The 13,980-nt window shown below is 44.5% G+C and overlaps 1 protein-coding gene across 1 annotated transcript in view; it reads right to left on the reverse strand.

Annotated features, from left to right (window-relative positions):
* The window catches only part of CDH23 (cadherin related 23), a 620,897-nt gene that overhangs the window by 122,982 nt on the left and 483,935 nt on the right, over nucleotides 1–13,980 (reverse strand). The window contains exons 28-29 of the mRNA XM_069071099.1: nucleotides 7,583–7,643; nucleotides 2,094–2,242 (exon numbers count right to left, since the gene is read on the reverse strand). Coding sequence (XP_068927200.1) covers nucleotides 2,094–2,242; nucleotides 7,583–7,643 — 210 coding nt within the window. The remainder of the gene's footprint in view (nucleotides 1–2,093; nucleotides 2,243–7,582; nucleotides 7,644–13,980) is intronic.

The raw sequence follows: 13,980 nt of genomic DNA on the forward strand, positions 1-13,980 counted from the left end.
TTCTCTTCTCTTCTCTTCTCTTCTCTTCTCTTCTCTTCTCTTCTCTTCTCTTCTCTTCTCTTCTCTTCTCTTTCTTTCTTTCTTTCTTTCTTTCTTTCTTTCTTTCTTTCTTTCTTTCTTTCTTTTCTTTCCTCCTCTCCCTTTTTCTTCCTTTGTCTTTCATCCTCCTCTTTCTTCCTTTTCTTTCTTTTGTCCTTTCTTTTTCTTTCACCCTCCAATTTCTTTCATCCTCTTTTCTTTTCTTTCTTTCTCTCATCCTTTCTTCCTTTTCTTTCTTTCTTTCCCACTTTCTTTTTTTCTTTCTTTCATTCTCCTTTCTCTTTCATCATTCTCCTCTTCCTTTTTTCTTCCTTTCTCTTTCTTCCTTCTTTTCTTTCATCCTCTTCCTTTCTCTTTATTTTATCCTCCACTTTCTTTCTTTCATCTTTCTCTCTTTTTCTTTCTTTCATCCTCCTCTCTTTCCTCCTTCTCCTTCCTTCCTCCCTTCCTTCCTTCTTTCCTTCCTTATTTTCATCTCCAAGAATTGTCCAACTGCCCTAGGCTACTCATTCCACAGAATTAAGCAATGAAAGACAATCTGCAAATCCTAAATCATACAGAAGGCTCACACCCCCTACTTGCTTTCCTTGGAAAGGCATGAAGACCTAGGCTTCAATTCTCCACCTAAACACACTTGACCCAAAGGAAAGCTGTGTGGCCTCCTTCTAGCTTATTCCTTCAAATAAACATCCAGGCTTGTGTCCTGCCTGGGCCAGGTCACAGACCTTCAGTTAAGTCTCGTGCTCAGGGGATTGGCCTGAAGTCTCTCTCCCATTCAGTTTCACAAGATCATGATCATTGGGAAAGGATGCTGATTTCCTATCTCTTTCGGACTGATGGGAAGAGGGCAGGTAAGAACTGGAGAGGGAACTGGAAGAGCTTAGGTATGGATAAAACCTGTGAACAGTAAGGGTATCTCCCACATCTATTTGCCTACTTTGATGCCTATTTTTATCATTCTTCCACCTCTGCTCCAACTATGAGTAACTCAGTGCATTCTTTGCACTGGTGGGTAAACCGAGGCAAAGACAGAACAAAGGGATTTATCCAAGGCTGAAGATAAAGCTGAATCCATGGCAGTAATCAGAGCCCCAGATTCTGTGTAGAAACCCTAATAATGATAACATTAATAGCCATCACTTATATAGTGTTTACTATGTGCCAGGCACTGTGTTAAGCGATTTACAATTATTTTCTCATTTCATCCTCACAACAACCGTGGGAGGTAGGTGCTATTATTATCTCCATTTTACTGATAAGGAAACTGAGGCAGAGTTAAGTGACTTACCCAGGGTCAGGTAAATGTCTGAGGTCAAATTTGAACTCCGGTCTTCCTGACTCCAGGTCCTGGGCACTATGGAGCCACCTAGCAGCCATGACACTTATAATCCCTTGCCCCTCACTTTAACCTCTTCTGGCAGAATCCATGCTCACTACCCCATTGGCATGGCCCTGGTGTTAATGTCACAGATGGATGCCATGTCCTTGATGCTTTAGGGAGACAATATAGCGTGGTGGATAGAGAAGAAGGAATTCTGCAATTAGGAAGGCTTAGGTTCGAATTTTGCCTCTGTGACTCATTAGCAGTATGACCCTAGGCAAGTCACTTAACCTGTGTCTGCCTCAGTTTCTTCATCTGTAAAATGGGGATAATAATATTTGTAGCACTTACTTTGTAGGCTTGTTGGGAGATTCAAATGCGATAGTGTATATACAGCATTATGAAAACCTTAAAAGTTTATGGAAAAGTCAGTCTCTAAATAGTAAATATAATAGTCATTATACTTTATTTTGGGGAGTAGAGAAGAATAAATAACAACAGATAGTTAGTATTTAAATGACACTTTGAGGTGTGTGAGGTACTTTACAAAGCTGTAAAGAAGGCTCTAAGGAGACTATCAGCCTGTTTCACTAGAGAAGAAATGAGGCTCTTAAATCACTTCTCCAGGGTCCCACAGCAACCAAGAAATTCCCACCTCCAGGTCTAAGGCTGTACCCACTGTGCCACACTACCCCACCCCATGGACCCTTCATCATGAGGAGGGTGGTCTTACCCTGACGGAGCTCCTCATGGGTCCCAGGTCATAATTATAGGCCTCCACCACCAGCACGTGGGAGGAGTTTCGTTCTCGGTCCAAGGGCCGAGGACCTCGCATCAGAAGCCCACTGCTGACATGGATCCGGAAGTTGTTTCCCTGGTTACCTGGACAGATGCACACAGAGGCAAACATTATGGTGGTTGGCATTTATGTGACACCCTCGAGTCCAAAGACCTTTATCTCATTTTATTTTATATTTTGTATCCTTTTATTTGATGTTTGTGATCACATCTCATTTTAAATATGAACCCACTGAGACTCTGGAAGGTTGAGTGACTTGCCCAGGGTCACACAGTAAGTATTTAAGGTGGGATTCAAACCCAGGCCTTCCTGATTTCATAACCAGTTTCTTTGAAAACAAAAATCCCAATCAACCAAAACACCAACAGCTGATACTTTTGAGAAAGGGCTGAGAGCATGGGGGTGGGGTGGGAAGGCCAGAAGGGGAATAAAGGAATCAGTGAATGAACCCCTTAGCAGTTAGGATGTCTTGGCACATGCTGTTCTGATTCTGTTTGTGGACAAAGCTTCTGGGAAGTTCTAGCAGCTGAATTGTATGGCACAGTGAACAGAGCCCTGAACCCCAAGTTAGGAGAACTGGCTCTGATAACTCTGGGCTGTGCGGCTTTGGGCAAACCTTTTTTGAATTTTCTGAACCTCACTTTCCCCACCTGTAAAATGGGGATAGCAACACTTGCACTATTCAAGTCAAGTCAGCCACAATCTATTAAGTGCCCTCCCTGTGTCAAGGCTAGAGACACAAAGAAAGGCAAAATGTTCCCTGCCCTCAAGGAGCTCCCAGTCCAATGAGGGTGAAAGGTACTTGTGGGATAAATAGGAAGCAATTAAGGGAGGAAAGGCATGGGCATGAAGGGGGATCAGGAAGGTGGGAAGATAGGAAGTGGAGATGAGGAGGGAGAGCATTCCAGGCATGGGGAACAGCCAGGGCGATTCATGGAGTTGGGAGAAGGATGAGCTTGCAGGGAGGCACTGTGTCAGGGTAAATGGACAGCCTGTATGTAGAGAACTGGAAGCTCTGTTGGACATGACCATATGGCTGACTGGAACACAGCATGAGAGGGCAGATTGGGATCATCCTGAATCATCCTGGGACAGCTGGAGAGTCCCAAGCCGGTGCACCTGGGGCTCCAGTTAGTCAGAGATGGCTGCTGTCTACAGGAGAGAGTACCAGCCTCACTATGAACTATGCTTACAACATGGCAACCTTCATGATTCGGGCCAGTAGTGCTGTGGACCCTGTGCTAGGGACTGTAGGAGAGCAACCCAAACACTAGACAAAGAGAGACCAGCCAGAGGGAATACTTGCTATTCTAAGTTCACCAGGGCTGGTGTTTGTGATGCAGGAAACCCTAGTCTGACTTGGTAGCATGTTGGGGGAGGGAAAGAAGGAGTAGGAAGTCTACTTGTCACAGGCAAAGGATTCCCCTGGGGTATGACTGCACTTGATTGGGCCGGGGCCAGGGTACAGACCATTCAATTCTGGGAAATTATATCAACCTTAAGAAAGAAAGTGAAGGGGGTGAAGCCAATATGGCAGAGTAGAAGCACCACCTTCCCGCGGCTCCGGCTTCCACTCTCCCCAATCCATGTAAAAAGGGGACTCTAAACAAACTTTGGAGCTGCAGAATCCACAAAATGACACAGAGAAGCTAACCTCCCACTGAGGACAGCCTGGCAGGCCGGCAGGAATCAGCCAGCTCAGCGCTCTGGGAGCCGAGCCCAGGCCCACACGAGGCTTTAGCCACAGGGCGGGCCTGACCAGCCGAGGGCCCGAGGGACTCCAGATCAGCAGCAGCTGTGGCAGTTTCCAGACTTATCAACACATAGATGTGAAGGACAAAGTGAGAGGACAGTGCAGTCTGGACTTTGGGACCAGTAAGTGGGAGTGCATGGCTTTTACCTCCAGGGCGAGAAGCCGCTGAGACACCGGCACAGCCAGCCAGTGCCATGTGGCAGCTTCAGCTCCTGGCCTGCAGAGTGTAGGGAAACCAAGCACCAGTCTGAGGGGTAATTGCTCTTGCTTTAACCTGCTTGGATCTGGATTGCAGTCTAGGGTGGAGGTCCTGGGGTGTGTGTCTAGCTTGCCAGAGCGTGTGGAGACCTCAGAGAGGGCACCCATCTAATACCTTTAGTATTAAAAACCCCAGCGTTTGGGACGAAAGCTCCCCTGTCTGGTGGTAGAGTCCTACTGTGGCAAAAAGCCCAAAAGTCAAGTAATTGAGTGGCAAAATGAGCAGGCAAAGGAAACAAAGCAGACAGAAGATTCCAACATTACATTCCTATTTTGGGGACAAAAAGGAGCAAAGCATGGAACAGGAGGAAAGCAGTGAAGTCAGAACTCCTGCACCAAATCTTCAAAGGAAAATACAAGCTGGTTACAGGCCATAGAGGACCTTAAGAAGCAGATAAGAGAAGTGGAGGCAAAATTGGGCAGAGAAATGAGAACAATGCAAGAAAATTGTGAAATGAGAGTCAACAGCCTGACTGAGGAAAATAATACCTTAAAAAACAGACTGACTCAAATGGCAAAGGAGGCTCAAAAAGGCAAGGAGGAGAAGAATGCCTTAAAAAGCCAAATTTGCCAGATGGAAAAAGAATCTCAAAAGCTCAATGGGAAGAATCATTGCTTCAGAATTAGATTGGAGCAAATGGAAGCTAATGACTTTATGAGAAATCAAGATGCTGTTAAACAGATCCAAACAAATGAAAGAATAGAAGGCAATGTGAAATATCTCATGGGAAAAACCACTGACCTGGAAAATAGATCCAGGAGAGATAATTTAAAAATTATTGGACTACCTGAAAGCCATGACTAAAGTAAGAACCTAGAAATCATCCTCCAGGAAGTTCTCAAAGAAAATTGCCCTGATGTTTTAGAACCAGAGGGCAAAATAGAGGTTGAAAGAATCCACCGATTACCTCCTGAAAAAGATCCCAAAAAGAAAACTCCTAGGAATATTATAGGCAGGTTCCAGAATTCCCAGATTAAGGAGAGAATACTACAAGCAGCCAGAAAGAAACAACTTGAATATTGTGGAAACACAATCAGGATAACCCAGGATCTGGCAGCTTCTACACTGACGGATCCAAGGGCTTGAAATATGATATTCCAGAGGTCAAAGGAGCTGGGATTAAAACCAAGAGTCACCTACCCAGCAAAACTGAGTATCATGTTTCAGGGGAAAATATGGTCATTCAGTGGAATAGAGGACTTTCAAGCATTCTTGCTGAAAAAACCAGAGCTGAATAGAAAATTTGACATTCAGATACAAGAAGCAAGAGAAGCATGAGAAGATAAACAGGGAAAAGAAATCATAAGGAACTTACCAAAGTTGAACTATTAACATTCCTACATGGAAAAACAATAATTGTAACTTATGAAACTTTTCTCAGTAGTTAAAGGGATTAGAAATATATATATATATATGAGGGCATATGAATACATATGTGACTGTGTGTATATATGTTTACAGGTATACATAGAGGGCACAGGACCAATTTAACAGGAAGGGATGATACTTAAAAGGTGAAATTAAGAGGTGAGAGAGGAATATAATGAGAGGAGATAGGGATAGACAGACTCTCCTGCCAACACTTGCTTGTTAAGACCTGTAAGTGGATTTGACCACTGATCAGTTATAACTTGCATTTTGTGTGTTTATCTGGGAAATAATATAATCACTATGACTTTAACTCTGTTACATAACAGATGAAACATGAATTAGCAGTCTTTCAAAAATCTCTTCTTTCCTTATGTTTCCATGGTCCCTTTATTTTTAATCAATGCCCCCCAGTTGCACCAGAAGCTACTGCCACCCACCTGGATTGTTATAGTGCTCCCAGGGGGCAGTATCACCCTTGGGAACCTATGCTCTAACTCCTTCCCAAACTCCATTAGTAGCAGCTAACCAGGGTCTACCTTGCCATGAAGAGGAGAGCCTAGGGATTTTATCTATAGGGCTGTGAAATTCAAGCCTCTGACCAGGCAAGGCAATCAAAAAAAGAAGTTTGGGAGCTGGTCATCTGCTCCTCCTGGCAAGACCTTGAAGGCCAGAAGGGGTCATTGGCATGGACGAGTTATTCAAGAGAAAAGCAAAAAGGAAAAGCCATGAGAAAAATGCTGGGCATGGATGCATTGACAGGAATGACTTGGTTGGGTGGATTAGTGAGTCCAAACAGCAGGCAGGTGTCAAGACTTTGGCAACCAGAAGGCATACAAAATGCAGCAATGAGGTCAATGCCCTTGCTGATATGAGTTCAGATGCTTCAGGTCCATGTAAGGAAATCCAAGCACATATACCCTCCAATGAAAGGGTAGGGAGGAAGATGGGTTAGAGGTAGGTAGGTGGACTTATAGTACCATGATCTGAAAGGTAGGGTGAATAATCTGTGGAAGGAAGGATTTGTCTGCCACTAATAATCCTGACCTGAGCTCCAGACTTGCTTCCTGCAATTAACCTCTAACAGTGGAATTAACTCAGGTTTCTGGGTTGGTTTTTCTAAACTTATATTGCAATATAACTTCCTTATATTGCAGGTTTGAAGGCTGAAGGAAAGCAAGAGAGTCAGGGGGAGTTCTCTGTGTGGTAAAGCAGCACAATGTTGGCAGTCAAGTAACTGGATGGCCTTCCTTAAGGGGCCAGGCTTGTGTTCTCCTACATTATGTGTGTATTTTGGGGTTAGGGTTGGGTCTCATGTAGTAGGTAATGTAAATTGTGAGTGGGGTGGTGGTGGCAGACTTAAGGAATACATCAAAATGACTTTAGGTCATAAGGTCAGAGATGGTTGTGTCCTTGATAACACTTTTATTCTCCTGGTAATGCATATGTTAAAGGTCATAGTATCCTGATTGCCTGGGGGTGTCGAACCCCCAGCACTTGGAAAACCTAGAAGTTGATTCCAATACTTTAAAGTTCTCAAGAGACCCCTGAAGCACTGAACCCTCTCAGGCTTGGGGAGCTGGGGACAAAACTTGAATTTTTCAGTTCTTCAGAGGACCCAGGAAGGATTAACAAGAAAACACTCAATTAAGAATTTACCAAGTACTCACTATGTGCCAGGCATTGTGTGCAAGGGTGTTGTAGATACAATTTGTTATTGCAAATGTAATTCTGTCTGTCTTTCTGTCTCTCTCCCTCTCCCTCCGTCTCTCTGTCTCTCTCCTTCTCTGTTTCTGTCTCTCTGTCTCTCTCCATCCCTCTCCCTCTATCTATCCCTTCCCATGGACAATACACACATGCACACATGCATAATAATAAAAAAGTTTGTCCTTTTCTCTCTCCACTCTCCCCAACCTTTTCATGGTTATCTATAGACTACAAGGGTGTCAGGGCAAGTCAGGGACCTTTTTGGAGGGGGACTAAGGTTTTAAACCAGGAGATGATGATGCCTATCCTTTAGAAATAAAGGTTTATAACACTTACCATGGAGGATACGGTACCACACACGCCCATTATCACCCTCATCCGCATCTGTGGCCATCAGCTGGAGAAGGAGAGTTGATATTAGCTCTTTACATTTAGATCATTCTAGAAGAAATTATTCTTATGGCATTCTTTCTCCCCCCTCCCACCACCTCCATTGGTCCCTTACCCTATTTAAAACTTGTCCAAAGAGGGAGTTTGGGGATAAACACATCCAGTATAGCTCATACCATCATAGAGATTGACCAGGATCCAGAACTCCCGCCTGCACAGTGGGGCTCTGGGCTGCCTCTAAAATAGCTGCTTCTTGGTCCTTACCACCAATGAGGGGCATGTGTGTAAGCAGGTAGAATCAGGGTGAGAGAAGAAAGGTGATGGAAAGGGGTGCCTTAAAAAAGTATTAAGTATCTCTCCAAATGTTTTAGGACCTCATCTTAAGGTTCTTATCCCTCTCAGTACCCTAACAAAATTAAATGACTGAATCACTTTGCTGAGCTATAAAAGGAGCATCATTAATCCTTGCCTGTTTACCTCATAGTGGCAGTCTTGGCATAATGGATAGATTGCTGGGCTTGAAGTCAAAGAAAGCTGGGTTTGATGCTGTGGTGCTTAGCGGTTGTGTGACCCTGGACTATTCACTTAATCACTATGTGTCTCCAACAGCTCCCTAGGACTTACCTATTGAGTTATAGACAGGGTAGAAAGAGTTTCCACACTGGGAATTCCCCCTATAGATGAAATCACAGATGCTCCCTCCCAGCGTTGTCATATGTCACTCTTACAAAGAGATATACAAAAGTCAACTGGAAGGAATTAAGGCATCATCTAACCCAATCCTCTCATTTTACAGAAGGGAAAACTGAGGCCCAGAGAAATGCCAAAAGTCATAGTTAGGATTATTGTTGTGATTAATAATATATTTATGTAATACTTGAAAACAGGCTTTCTTAACCACTTTTCATGTCAAGATCCCCTTTGGCGGTCTGGTGAAACGTGTGGATCCCTTTTCAGAATAATATATATTTTTTTAACATGTCAAATAAAATACATAGGATTGCAAAGGAAAACAAAGGTTAGTGAAAATAAAGATGTATTTTTTCCTCATTGTAGGGCAATAACCTCTGTTTTAAAGTTTTTTTTATGTATTATCTTATTTGAGCCTCACAACAACCCTGGGAGATAAGTATGATAGTCATATATACCGTGTTTCCCCGATAATAAGACCTATCCCGAAAATAAGCACTCCCCTTACTGTGTAAGATTCCTCTAAAATAAGCCCTCCCCCAAAAATAAGCCCTATTGAGATTGCGCTCTGAGCTGCATCCAATCAGAGTTGCAGCAGTGAGCGCGTCATCCTGTTCTTTATTGAATTCATTGTTGAATAAAGATACATTTTTTTGTTCACATTTACCTGTTTATTAAAATTGCTGTCAATGTTCATTAAAATAAGCCCTCCCCTGAAAATAAGCCCTCTGGTGTTTTCCTGTCCAAAAAAAATTATAAGACAGTGTCTTATTATTGGGGAAACACGGTAGAGAAGAGATTCCTGGGCTTCACAGAGGCAAAGTGACTTGCTCTTAGCTAGTAAGTGTCAGGCAGATTTGGAACCCAGGTCTCTTGTTGTCTTGTCTTCTTTAATGCTCCTGCTTCTTCCTTAGAAGAGAAAGAGCCAACATCTTACCACTAATTACTACTAATTGTTCAAATTTACCTGGTTTTAAAAAATTAGCCTTGTCTTAACAAATAATGGGCATTAGCTAAGTGTATTAATCAATATGGAGATTGATGAACCACACATTCTTCAAGGCATCTGGTTATTGAATGTAGGATCATTCCAATCCCACCCGAGGTCTTTGCTAGCTTTGCTTGATCCAGAGGATTTTGGACTCATTCCCCATAGACTGCTCCTCTCCTTGGTACTTCCCAGGGCTCTCCTTGTTATCAACAGCCCCACTGCATGCAATGACTCTTGATGCTAGGAACGCCATAGAATCATCCTCAGTGGGGATCTGTTCTAGCCCATAGTTATATGAAAATTCTTTCTTGACAACATTCCTGATAAATGGTTATCTAATCTCCACTCAAGACCTCCAGAGATGGGACATCTACTCTTTCTCAAGGCAGCCCTTTTGACTTTTGGCCAGACCTAACCGTTAGGAGGATTTTCCTGACATCGTACTTAAATCTCCTCTCCGTACCTTTTTTCTGCTGTCCCTGGTTCTGCCCTCTGGGGCTAAGAAAAGCAAGCCTCATCCTACCTCCAAAATAGCCCCTCACATACCTGATAATAGCCATCTTGCCCTGTCTCTTCTCCAGGTTAAACATACTAATTTCTTCCCACTGATATGGCCTCCAAGCCCCTTGCCGTCTCAGATGCCCTCCTGTGGACACATTCCAGTTTGTCAACATCTTTCTCAAAATGTGGTGTCCGGTCCTGGTAACAATATCTTACATTTATATCAAGTTTTGTAGCATTCAAACACTTACAGATATTATCTCTTTTGTTCCTCACAACAGCTTTGTGAGGTAGGAACTATATGTGTTATTTCTCCCATTTTACAGATGAGAAAATTGAAGCTCAGAATGGTGAAGTCACACAACTAGTGAAGGAGATAGTAGCTAAACCCAGGTTCTCTGACTCAGAGTTATAACAAAGGTAGGTAGCGGGGGTTTTGCACCAAGGTGGGAAATTGTCCTACAGCACAGTGTTGGAGATTTAAAGGACAGCTAACAAAAACTGTACTCTAAGAAAGAGATTGGGAAGCAGGATGGTATTCCAGCGACGGGGCTATGATCAAGCTGGAATGATAGTGAGATAGAACAGAGAAGCAGCTGGGGTTTGGACTGGTGGAACCTACATTCTAGCATGGTCTAGAGGTGGGGAGGGAAGCCCAGGACACAGAGTAGGTGTCTCTTCTTCCTTGGCCCAGTGAACTGGTCTTACTTTTTGCCAACAGCATGGGCTGCCTTGAAGCAGAGAAGGGGACCCTTTAGGCAGGGTGACAAGGCAGGAAAAGGGAGATTGTCTTCTTGCTGCAAGGCAATCTGCTGGAAACACAGAAGGCAGTGTGTGACAGGAGACCAGCCACCCCTGAATGCCACTTCCCCTCAGGCCCTGATGGAGGCAGCTCAGGACTCTGAACCCAAGGGTTAGACCATCAGCTCTGCTTCTGGCCTGACCCCAGCAGCCATGATTGAGGGGAGTGATCACCTTCCTTACTACCATCACCACCAACTACTAACCAAAAGAGGATGAAGGATGAATAACAACAATATAGAAGAAACATAGAACCTGGCCCAGCAGTCAGGAGGACCTGAGTTCTAATCAGACCTCAGACACTAGCTGTGTAACCCTGGGCAAGTCACTTGTCCCTGCTTGCTGGAGAAGGACATGGCAAACGTCTTCAGTGTCTTTGCCAAGAAAACTCAACAACATAGAAGATATGTCCACAGAAATGAAATATGAGGTGGTTAGGAAGTACCCTCCCTTCCAAGCCTCAATGGGTTCGATTTTGTCTGCTGATAGAATACGCATCCCCTGAGGGCAGGGTCTGTTTACTTATTATCTTTGTACAAGCAGTGCTTGTCATACCAAGATAGGGAGCAGACCTGTGATTTCATTGGTACAGGGAACTCTCAGGAAAGCAAATTCCCTTCCCAAAGTAGTTCAGTATTTCCTCTGCCAATTTCATTCTTAGAGAGTGACCTGGAGACGTTAAGTGATTTGACTCTGGTCACACAGCCGGGATATGTCAGAGGCAGGTCTTGAACCCAGGTCTCCCTGGGTTCACAGCTGGCTTTCAATCTCTATTATGTTGAATGAACCTTTCTCTGTTACTGTGAACAAATCACTGTCCTTCTCCAGGACTCAGTTTCCTGTTCGGTAAGATTAAGTACTTGGACGGATATGATGAGCTCTGCCTTCTAATGGGATACTTCAGGGAGGGCTGGGGGGGGGGGCAGGGCAGGGGTTGGTTTCAAATCCTCCTTCATCCCAAAAGCATATATCTATTTTCTGTGAGGATAACTACTCCTCTCTTACTCTCAGTAGTCATGCTTCTTGAATGCCGAGTATGAAGACACAACTGGCCTTAGAACCCAGCATTAAAGTAGGAGTCAGTGTAAAAAAAACTGGGCTGGATTTGGATTCAGAAAAACTGAGTTCGAATCTTAGGTCTGCCCTCACCTCTGGCCTCTATTTCCTCATCTTTTGGGATGGGCCAGAAACTCCCTTTAGGATTTAAATCTAGGAGTATGGGTTTGATGGGAGACCACGCCTGTGTTTTAAGAACTGGTCTAGCTAAAATCTGAGGTTTATAACCAAAGGCTGGTTAAAGGGGAATGATGATTTTTTTCCTCCATCACAATAATTAACAGAGTCAAGTGAAGCGTCGAGGGCTAGTGATTGTCATTGGTGGAGAGAGTGTCCACACCAAAAGACATCACCCATCCTGGAAGTAATCTGACAGCAGGGTCCATAGTCAGAGATGGTGAATGCCCTAGGATAGAAAGGGAATTTGCCAGAAACCTAGGGAAGGCTGGAGGAAGAAGAGCCTGGGGCAGGGGCGGGTCCACTCTAGTCTTTTCAGATAGGCTCTTGGGGCACTTAGGTTTGCTTTCTTCACTATTCCCCCCAGGGGGCCTTCCTAGTTTCTGCAGGAGCTGGAGGTGCCCTAGCTCGCTGACTGACTATACTCCCTTCCCCCTCAAGCTCCCCAGGAAGTGTGAACACTCCACAGGAAGGGTTGGGGGATGAGAAGGAGGAAGCGGGAAGTTCCATCATCTAAGGGCCTTGAGCAAATCAGCAGAAGGACTGGGACAATTCTGCCCTGGGAGGAAATGTAGTTTAGTGGTTCCACCTGGTGCCTCTACCATACACTGCAGGGCTCCCCTGACCGGAGACCTCCCTTTTACTACGAGGCATTGTCTTCCTCGTTTCCGACTTGAAAATGGGTGCAAATCCTGCTTGCCTTTCTGGCAATGCAGCCTGCCAGGGCTGGGAAAGTTCCCACAGCACTTGATAACCAGACAGACCTTCCAGGGCATCTGCTGTTTCTCCCATTTAAAACCCGACCCAGGGAAAAGTGAAGACCTCCTCGTCCTTAGGGGGGTAACTTCATTCTGCTTACCACTGCCTCTCCCTTCTGCCTCACCCAGCAGAGCTGGCTTGGGGGAGCCAGTCCCTGCTCCTTGAGTCAAAGGACCACACATTTGGAGCTTGAAGGTGCCTAGGAGGTTAATGAGGCCACCTTATTTTATAAATGGGGAAACTGAGGTCCACAGAAGTGCAGCAATCACCTCTTAAAATCCTAAGTGAAAGCGTAGATGCCTCCTCCCACCCAAGGCCTTTCGGTATTCCTCACTATTAGCTCTGTCTGTCTCTCCCCCTCTCCTCCCTTTTACATTAGATATATTGGTAAGTATTGTACTTACCCACCCCCAGTTGAATTTAATTTTTTTTAAAGTATTTAAAACTTAAGTGCTTTTTTTTTTTGGTCTTTTTTGGCCCTGGGGGACCTAGAACATAGCAGGTACTTAATATTTGTTGAATTGAATCCCCCAAATCTCAAAGACAGTAAGCAGGCAGAATTAGGGTTCAGATCCACCAAACCAGTAATAACACATGGCCTTATCAGAGCAGGGAGGGGGGACTAAAAAGACTGAGGTTGGTGTGGGAGGTGTATGAACAATGAAGGAGGAGAGAACTATGGTCATGGTGGGGGTAACAGACACACTTGTTCTCCCCTTGCAGCAGCCCTGGGCAACCTCATCTCTCAGAAACTTTCCATTCAAACTGAAGCTGAATCAAAGGTGCAGGCTGTGGGACTCTGGGATGGGAAGGAGAAGGAGGTGGTGGGAGTGAGAGTCAGAACTCTAAGTACTACAGGAGGTGGAGTAAAGGCTTTCCCTGGGTTCTGGAGTTTCTAGGAGCCCTATTTCACATTATTTAGCATTTGAGTAAAACGAGAGCCATGGGGTGTGATGGAAAGAAGATACGACTTGAAATAAAGGAGATCTGAGTTCAAATCCTTCCTCAGATGTTAGCTAAGTGCTCGAGCAAGACAATTAACTTCTGTTTCCTCATCTGTCAGACAGGGATAATAACGGTGCCTACTTCATGAGGTTGGTGTGAGGATCAAATAATGTAAGTAAAGTGTTTGCCAACTTTAAAGCACCAGATAAATGTTAGCTGTTGTTGTTATTTCCCTTCCTGGTTGGGTAGTCTCGGTCTTTAGCTAAAACTGATGAATCTGTCTTCCTCATTCGTGAACCAGCCAGCTGTTGCTAGGGGCAGCTGCTACACACTGGCTTCTGTGGGAAAGGAGGCTGAAGAGTCAGGGAGGAGGGACGGTGTGTGTGTGTGTGTGTGTGTGTGTGTGTGTGTGTGTGTGTGTGTG

Source organism: Petaurus breviceps, unplaced genomic scaffold (assembly GCF_028583685.1).
Source record: "Petaurus breviceps papuanus isolate PSGF00001 unplaced genomic scaffold, PetGlider_PUasm1.0 90825, whole genome shotgun sequence".
NCBI lineage: Eukaryota > Metazoa > Chordata > Mammalia > Diprotodontia > Petauridae > Petaurus > Petaurus breviceps.